Genomic DNA, 9,741 nt, shown 5'->3' on the forward strand with positions numbered 1-9,741 from the left:
ACAGCAGCAACAAGAAAACAACTTGTACACTGGAAACAACTGGGTTTGCTCTGGTGTTTAGTGGAATCCATGGCAAGATTGCACTGCCTGCAATGGCCACTGGACTGCATCTCACAGAGCAAGTTTGTGGTTTTTCCCTCTGCACTGGAATGCACACTTATTTGCACCATGCTTATTCCTAGCTTTCTAATCCAATCATTACATTTTCTGCCTCCCTCCTCCCAGGACCTTCAACCACCAAAGAGCAACATTTGATTTATTACCGCTCAGTGCAGCACATTTCACAGCAGCTTTATCTGTTCATTATGGAAAAAATTAAATTATGTTACTGAAAAAAAAATCACCATAAATCGTGAACTAAACCAGTCAATCTTTGTCCCCGTGCTCCTGTGAATCTCAGATGTTCTTGTGTACTCCTGTTTTAATTAGATGTTGATCTATTGTCAGCTAACTTCCTTTGCCTCCAAACTGCTCTAAGTGCCAGGCATAAATAAAAGCAATGCAGCACAAACTAAAAATCAATCTGTCCACAAGGATCTGCACTTGAATCGATTCCCAGGTTATTGGCATGTTACTGCTTGGGTTTCAACCAGAATCTTTCCGCTGCAGTAAAGAAAGCCCCTAGGAAGTGCTGATAACGTTAAGGCAAGTGCTGATAACTTTAAGGCTCAGCTGAGGTGTTTCATCAAAGAAAGGAGATCTGGACCAAGGCTACAATGTGTCTGTGCCCCACGCAGAGCCACAACAAGCTTGGGACTTTTGGGGGCTTTGAGCAAATGATTTTCCTTGGTTTCCATGGTCCATGGAGTTCAAGCCCCGTGAGTTTCTCCTGAGGCTTAGCAGCAATTCTTTCAAGGCACCAGGGCCACATAAGTTGCAGGATTTGACCCAATTAAAAAAAAAGGAATAAAAACAAATGGAAAGCTTTGCAGTTCCTTGACAGAGTTGCCTGGTTTCTCCTCTCATTTGGAAATGCACATGCCTCTAAGGTAAATGAAGAACTAGCAGAAAGCTGCCATTGCTGCTGAAAGAACTGCTGCAACAGAAACAGGGAGGCACTTTCCTACATGCTGCCCACATTAGCACTTTCCCAGAACTGTGTAATGCCATTTCCCAAAATATGGCATCCTGAAGATGCTATTTCCAAAAAAGGACTTTATGGTACCAGCAAATTGATGTCTCCAATGCTGTAATCTAACTGCTAGAATTACAATAGCAAGGTCAAATGGCCAGTATCATCCCAAGCATGATCTTTGGCATGGGGAGTAAAGAACCTTTTGTCCTTCTCTGGAAAGATCAATAATGGGCATCTTTCCTCCTGTTTCAGAAAGCCCCAAAGCTTTGATGAGGTTGAGGGTGATAATCCAAGGCTGATATCACTTACCTGCCACAACTCCAGCAAGATAGACAAAGCCAATCCTCAGTGCGCCATGCACCATCTCGAGAGGAACCCCAACCAGAAGCTGAAGCACAACGTTGAGTCCAAGGTGTTCTATCCTGGGGCAAAGAAAAATAACAGTTGCATTCTTTTCTGTCTGCCCACTGGCCAACCCATGATGTGAAGATGTCTTGGAACTAAAAGGGCCACAATTTCTTTTGCTAAGGCTTAGGGAGTTCTCATCCTATTCTTCTATTCTTCAGACATTAACCTGCAGTGATTTGAATCAAACCATTTCAGGGAGTGCATTTCAACACAGTTATTTTAGTTACTTTAGTCTCTCTTTTTGATGCCAAATTATGCACTGCAAGGATCAAACTTCTGTAGCCCTAGACCAGCTGACAGAAAGACAGTGAATAAAATATCCTGCCTGAACATGTTTTATTGTACCAAACAGATGCTGCAAAATGATTTCACCTTTAAGCAAAGTCCTGTTTAGTGTAGTCCTCATTATTGCCAACACATAATTGAAGCTATTGATGCATGTATAAACATCAGAAATAGCTGCTGCATGGAAGTAAATAGAAAGCTAGGAAAAAATCTTGTTACGGGAATCATGGGATTCAGAGTCAACGTGCTTGGAGAAAGTTACCTCCATTATGTCTACTAATTACCTTTTGTGCATCTAGGTCCTTTCAGCCAAAGGCCTCAAAGTGCTCTACAAATATTCATGGGTATTACATCTTTTTAGAGGTGTAAGAAAATTTTGCAAAGAATTAAGTGCTTAGGCCCATGCAGTAAAACAGTCACAGAGCCAGGAATTGCGATCTGCTGCTTTCAGTGCTTGATAATAACCCCCTGCTCTGCACATTCGGTTAACAGGGGGTTTCTAAGCAACTGGATGATGGATGCAGCTGTCCCCCTTTTGTCTGACTGGTATGCAACACATTATATAACCTTCAGGCCATCCCACTACAACTCTCATTTGGTGGACTGTCCTCATGTGTTTGTAACAAGGTCAGTAAGAGGCCATGGAGATTGTGCTGAGTGCCTTTATCTGCACTTGGGGGATACAGCCAGGCCATGGGGGGATTTGCAAATATGCTGAGTGTTGTTGGAACTCTGCTCCTATTGTGGTAAATAGTGAAACTCCTACTAAGTACACTGGATCAGAGGTAGGACATGGCTGAACTCTAGAAAATCCAGCTGCTGTGCACACTGACAATCTTGAGGAAGCATGTATGACTCCTAACCAACTCTGGGTGTGAAGGACAGAGCTGCTGTGTTTGGTCATTAGTTCAGAGAAGTTGGGATCTTACATCTGCTAGGATGCTACTTAGCACATCCACATCGCTTTCCATATTTCAATTAATCCCACAAATATTTATGCATCCACCCTGTTCCTGAAGGCAACCCCACAGCTTTATGACAGGAGTACTGTGTGCTCCTTGAGAGCTCAGCTTTATCCCTCATCTTCATGCTGTCCTAACATCCAATTAGTTATTCTCTTCCCAAAACCTTGGGCCTTGTCCCCATGGAGAAATAATCCAGAATGGCTGTTGCTGAATAGTTCTTCTGCACACTCGGTTCTTAAGTGAATGTTCTTGCTCTGCCCCTAAAGTACCCTAACAGACTTACAAAACAGAGGACCTTCCTGCATGGGGGCATGCAGAGTTGAATGAGAATGCCCATATGTGGTATCACTGCGGGTGGCTAGTGCACTTTAGGGTGATGCCCTCACTATTTCATAGTTGGTAGGGTAGGAAGGGACCTGAGCAGATCATCAAGTCCGACTCCCTGCCATGGCAGGAAAGAGTACTGGGGTCAAACGACCCCAGCAAGGTGTTCGTCTAGCCCGGTCTTAAAGACCTCCAGGGTAGGAGCCAGCACCACTTCTCTTGCAAGTTGGTTCCAGATCCTAGCTGCCCTGACGGTGAAGTAGCGCCGCCTTCACAAACTTCCCCATCACTTTGCTTGGAGTATATATATTCAGTTCTTTTGGTCTTTCCTCATGTTACACCTGTTGTCATTTTCTTAATATAAGGGAAAAAAACCCTGTTGGTAATAGCCCGGCTGCTGCATAGCCTCCCAAAGGATATCATGGCAGCTTCATCCTTTGGAACATTGTGACTGACAAAGCATTAGAGCTAGAACTGTTACAGGGCATGGTCCTGTCCTTATGGGTAACATGGACTAATGCCTCAACAGTCCTGTTTTCATCTCTAAGGATCTCTATTAATGCTCCCATCCATGCACTCCCACGCTTCTATTTAAAGCCTGCAACGTATCATTATTCAAAATTACTGCTCCTAATTGACTGCACTTGTCGTCCTTGCTCTGCATTGTGTGGCCACTGGACACAGTCTCTTTCTCACATCCACTCTGCTCAGTGATGTACAAGGAACACAAGAGCGACTAGCAAAGGTCAGAGAATTGCAAAGAGGAATAAAAACATCTTAGGCCATGTCCAGACAAGTGCAGACATGCGGTATGTGGCACCGCAGACCTCTGTGTGGTGCCACACACTGCACATGCAGGCATTTCCCATGCAGCTACTTTGCAGCACAGGGGGTTTCTTTGGCCCCAGGAGATCCCAGGGTCAAAAATATCCACAGTAAAAAAAAAAGAAGTGGGGCGAGTCATGTGCACTGCCCAAAACTGGAGCCGGGCTAGCCGGAGTTGCACTCCAACTGCCATCCAGACTCCCTGCTGCAGAAGCACTGCGGCTGCAGCTCCCCAAGGCTCCCATAACCCCAGATAAGGCTGCTGGGGCCAGCACAGTGCCCTTAGGGACCTCATTTCACAGGAAAAAATAGAGGTTTGGAGCTAAAATGTAGAAAATGTCAAACAAAGCACTTGTCTTTTTTGTTAAAAAAAGCAGCCTTTGTGAGAGCTGATTCTAGCTGAAGACCCTGAAAGCTGTATCAGTTGCTCCGTTACAAGCTTGTTCATGAAAAATGTCTCCAGGAGTGATCCATGCATCCCACTTTCCTATCCAGCTAAGAGCACCGAGGTTTTGTACTCTAGAAGCACCAATAAAACATAATTAGCTTTCTTCAGCTCCAAAAGTGCCATTCTTGAAATGACAATATGGTTGATTTATTGGGGTCTTAGTCTTCTCTGGGACCAAACAAACAGGGCTGAGAATCAATGCAAGTCATTAGTTATGGCAGTGTTACGAATGGGCAGGCCCCAGATAATCAACATGAAAGCATGAAGGCCAAAATTTACAACTTTGCCTGCCCCCCAGGCCTCTGATAAAGCTCTTTCCATCAGGACTGAGGCACACACAGTACATTTTTGGAATCTTTCTAAAAGCACAGCAAGCCAGCCTTAGCAACTGCCTTCTTCAACACCTTCTGACTGTCACCGGCACACACAGAAAGGCCTACAAGTGCAGTAAATTAAGGAGGAGTCCAAATTACCATTTTAAAGTCTCAGCAGGAACTATAACAACAATAGTCTCCACACCATTATATTAACCTGCCCTTCGAAAATTAGATGAGAATAATGAGTCCACAGTAAAAAGATTATTCCCTTTTCAGAATTTATCCGTTTCTCTGGTAGGGAAGGAACGTAACAAATCAGCTGACAATAAATGATCATTTAGCCACCTAACTATTGATACTACTTCCTCATAAAAAAAAAATACTACTGGGTTTATGATGCAAGTAGGACTGTGCATAATTTTGATGGTTATGTATCTACATGATATAGAATACACTGAAGAAATAATAAGGCTCTCTGGGATAAATCTGGAATATTTACAAAGGTTAGACATTAGCTACTATGTCTTCATTACCACTTCCCTCAGAAACCAGGCACGGGTGTGAAATAAACTTGGTAATTAAAGAACTTGAGAATTTTTCAAATAGGTGTGAATTATGCCATACTTCTGCTTGCTGAAGCAGAAAAGAAATATTTCATGGATAAGAAAACCATGCTGCAATGAACACAGAAGAAATATAAATGCAAATGATTTTACATTATCCCCCAGCTTTCATTTTTAAGGAACCCACAGCTATGTGTGATCCTGACTGATGGTAAAAGCTATACAACAGACATGCAAGCATATAAAAAGCAGGTAGGTATGTATACAGTAGGAAGAATTAGTGGCTGCTCAGTAGTTTACACAGAGTAACTTGCTGCTGTTAGTGAAATACTTCCTTCCTCCTCACACTTTGCATGTGAAATCTGTGGCCAGTAGAAGTGTGCCCCTCTCTACCTTCTACATTCCCAACTTTCCCACTCCTCGGTTTGAGGTATATTTGGACCTGGCTTTTTCTGGAGGTATTTAGCACTCTGGAGACATTGGTATGAAAATTCCTTCTTTCTTTTTCTGGCCTGCCCTTAGAACAAGTGAATTTAATCTTGGGTGTTACATATGATGTTTATTCCAAATATCCGGGTGAGATCTTGTGTCCAGGACCAATTACAAGCTCAGGAAGCTATTCTCTAGCAAAGCAGGGACATTCATTTGTTCTTTCCAGCCGTTCAAAAGACCCTACTGGCTGAAGGGAGTCTACTTTCTCATTTTAAAAAGAAGTCATTAGGCACTCTCAAATTCAGGGCCACAGAGTACCAGGGAACGTGACAGACAGAAAGGCTGGCATCTCACAGTGAGAAGGAGCCTGGGCTCCTTCAGGCTATAGAAGCTATTCTTAGGCTGCCTTTGAGGGACTCTCTCAGAGAGCAGACAAGCCCAGAGTTGTCCTGACAAAGCAACCACTTGACAGGGAACCCTTTGACACCCTGTTACCAACAAACACATCACAGTTCTTTGTGAAATTCATGTGTGTGTGTGTGTTAGTAGATGTTTTTTCCCCCTCCCTACTCTTCCAGGTCTACTTGGGCAGAGCTACTGATGATGGGGAGTGAGAGGCATGTGTATGTGGGAGGTTATTAGTTCACTATTGACTCAAAAGAAAAGCACCACCTATTTAATCACCACTTCCAACCCCACCTCCAGGACAGATGAAGAAACAGCAGCCACTACTTCAATATGTCCCTCAAGGGTGTTTGACTTGTTTTACTGCATGGGTCATTCATCTGCAATTGAAAAAAATCACTTTTCAAAATCAGGTTCTAAATCATCCAGAGTTTCTGTTTCTCTCTCTCTCGAAACAGCTGTGGGGGTCTCCAAAGCCTGTGCAATACTTACCCTGCATGCATGAATATGTAGGTTAGGTACCTCCAGGCCTGAGCACGGAGCTGAGGATGATAAACCAGTGAGTTCTTTAGGTATAAAGGATGGGTGACTTGCAGCACAAATCTGTCCAGCACCACTCCATTGTAAAGAAAAAAGGCAACCTGGAAGATCAGGGAGATTCCTCAGTTAAACACTGTATCCACTCATGTAAACTACTAATGGCTATGATCACAAGGTTTCTGCTTTGGGGAACACTCTAATGACTTGAGTGTTTCCAACCACTCTCTATCACGTACCAGGCACTATTAATGCCCCCTGAAGCAGTGGAGTCAGTGGAGCTGAGGGTGCTCCATACATGTCCAGTTTGGTCCCTTTTCAATTCTTGTGAGAGCCGTTCATACTATTTCATAGAACCTTTGAGCATCGTATATCTGCTGAGTTGAGGTCTCCTTTGTAGATGAGTGATAAAACCAACCAGCTAATCAGTTTAGCTTTTCCAAATAATGAGTCCACTTTCTGTCATCCCAAGAATGGAGGCTACATTAAGAATTTTTTAAAGTATTTTTATACTAAGTAAATTTTCAAAACTCCATCTCTCTGATTTTCAGTATAATGCTCACTATAATTTTTCTATAAGACCTAATTGGATCTGTACTCCTGAACAAGCTCTGCTTTATTTTTTTCAAGCTATACATGTTTTCACAGACTAACCAAGTCTAATTAAGATACAATATTTTAAAACTTCAGAAACAAATGAAACCCACAGATTTATATACAACCTTCACTACAAAAGATCCCAAAGTTGATCACCACTGAAATGTAGCTATCACATGGGGGAAAAGAAGGAAACCAACCCATGCATGGTGAGGGACAGGGACACTTTTTATTGAAAAGTAAGACAAACACTGAAGCCTCAGGAACAGTGCTAGGGAAGTTTTTAGTGTCCATGTAAAACTTGAGATTTTTATGTCCTTATGCAAAAGATCACTATGTGTGTAATAAATGATATAGAAACTAATTTTTATCTAACTAGGAAGCTAAAGCAGAAGGGAAATGAACCCAAAGCTCTCAAGATTCTAGGTCTTCTAACCAGCTGACTGAATCATTGTACAAACCTCTGCCAAAACCCATAGACCACTAGCTTACGCATAACTTTATAGCCTTGTTGAGGTACCAAGCCAACAACTGCAGTAGGAAACAGTGAGGAAAAGCCCCAAGCTTCCACTTCTGGAGATGTGGGCTCAAAGCCTCTCTTTTACATGAGGACACAGGAGACAGAGAACACGCTTGTTTCTTCCCAGCCCCTCTCCCTGAACATCACCAAACTAGCACAGAGGTCTGGACTAGCAGTAACCTCTGTCCAGAGAGGCAGGTGCCGCATGTGTGAGGGAGGTGCCATGCGCGCATGTGTGCATGTGTGTGAGAGAGAGGGGGAGAGAGAGAGAGAGAGACAGAAACACTTGGGTTTCAGGAGCAGTGCAGTAGGTTTACTTGCCTCTACAATGGTGATGGCAATCATGAACCAGGGTGGAGGGCAGCAGGTATAGCTGTCATAGTACCACTTTCGGTCTATCTCACGGGGCAGGGTTTCATACGCAACATGTCGAATCAGGCGCTGGGACAGGCTTAGTCCTGTCTCGTCCAGCAGCGCCTTGCTGCACAGCCTCCTGTTCCCTTGCAGAATAGCTTGGCGGAAGCTATTCGACCTTTTGTTACTCATCTGAAAGAAAGAAAAGGAAAAGCAATAAGGCCAAACAAAGGCACAGGAAAAGTCTCTTTAGGAGGGGGTGGGGGCACTGCTGGACAGTTGCTACTAGGCTGCAGCCATCTGAACCCAAGGCCCAGCAAGAGCAGAAGAGCAAATACTATTAGGCTGGAGTCACCTTAGGTAAGGTTCAGGATGACAGGCATGGGAAAACTGAATATAAGGGTCTGAGACTATTGGAAGTGGGCAAGAATATGAACATGGGGTTCTTCCCAATCCCATCATCTGAGCAGTTCCCTTTTCCAACTTATCCAGTTCTCAACTTCCTTCCCTTCAGAACCAGCTGCCCACCAATATACACCCCCTCACATCCTCCTTCAGGAATCTGAACAAGCCACCTGGTCCATAAAGCAGTCCATAAGGCATCCTATAACGTACCTGCTCAGGCTGTTTGAGCTCTGCAGGGCAGGGGTTCTCTCTGCTGCAAATGATGTCCATTTACAGACTGATATGCACTGACATTCCCATTCCTAGGAACTTGTACTACTTTACCACAGAGGGGCAATTAAAAAAAAAATTGTCTCAGGCTGAATTGGCCAAATCAGTTCCAAACTCTATCAACTGAGCAGAACTCAGTCATTCAAGTCCAGTTGGTGCTGCCACCAGCAAGTATCCTCCATCCCAGACTCTTCAGTCTGGGGCTTCAGATACTCCCAAATACATAACAGGCAACCTATGTACAGGCTCCAAGATCAGAGGTCTTAGAGTTCGGATGTCCCCGAGTCTCACTTGCCCTTAGCCCAAAGACCAAAGAAGCAAATTAGGGAGGAATCTTCCATTTCCATAAAATAGGTGTGTAGCTGAGATCCTCCCATTGGGAGGTTATAGTAGAGTCTTGTAAGGTGTTCTGCCCACCTGTCCAAGGGGTGGACAGGTCTCCACCCTGTACTACACAATGCCATTCAAGGTCATCTACGCCCAGGAAACAGACCAGTGCAGCAAACTACACTTGATCTTAGCCCACAAGAGACCAGGGGAGGGAAATGATACACTTCTGTCATGAGCAAAAATGACTATGCTAGCAACATGGGAGGATTCAGATTTAACTAGTAGTCAGCCCCTCCTAGCTATGGTAAGCATGCAACAGATGAGTAATTTTGTTGTGGAAAGGGTTAGAGCTATAAACAGAGGGGCAGATTTCCAGTCGAGACTCACCACAGCGTGCCTCATTTATATATGCAATGTGTACAGAATTAGCTAATTAACTTTTTGAGCATGCAATTTCCCAATTGCAACTGCACTCACAAGTTAGACATATGCAATGTTATGCCTAGCCTGTCAGGAAAAAAAGTCAGACCCTAACTAACTTCCAATGAAACTGAGATAACCCCTAACTGTAACTATTTTATATTATTTAGCATATAACTGTTTTATATTATCTTTGTATAAAAGCATATATTTTATATTATTTTCTCTTTTTTGTATAACTGCCGTGTGGCACTTTTACAT

The 9,741-nt window shown here is 43.5% G+C and overlaps 1 protein-coding gene across 1 annotated transcript in view; it reads right to left on the reverse strand.

Annotated features, from left to right (window-relative positions):
* RHBDL3 (rhomboid like 3) overlaps positions 1-9,741 on the reverse strand; it is a 107,636-nt gene that overhangs the window by 18,888 nt on the left and 79,007 nt on the right. Inside the window, exons 4-6 of the mRNA XM_019542413.1 lie at positions 8,023-8,247; positions 6,540-6,688; positions 1,385-1,497 (exon numbers count right to left, since the gene is read on the reverse strand). Coding sequence (XP_019397958.1) covers positions 1,385-1,497; positions 6,540-6,688; positions 8,023-8,247 — 487 coding nt within the window. The remainder of the gene's footprint in view (positions 1-1,384; positions 1,498-6,539; positions 6,689-8,022; positions 8,248-9,741) is intronic.

Source organism: Crocodylus porosus, unplaced genomic scaffold (genome assembly GCF_001723895.1).
Source record: "Crocodylus porosus isolate Cpor-Errol unplaced genomic scaffold, CroPor_comp1, whole genome shotgun sequence".
Classification (NCBI taxonomy): Eukaryota; Metazoa; Chordata; order Crocodylia; family Crocodylidae; genus Crocodylus; species Crocodylus porosus.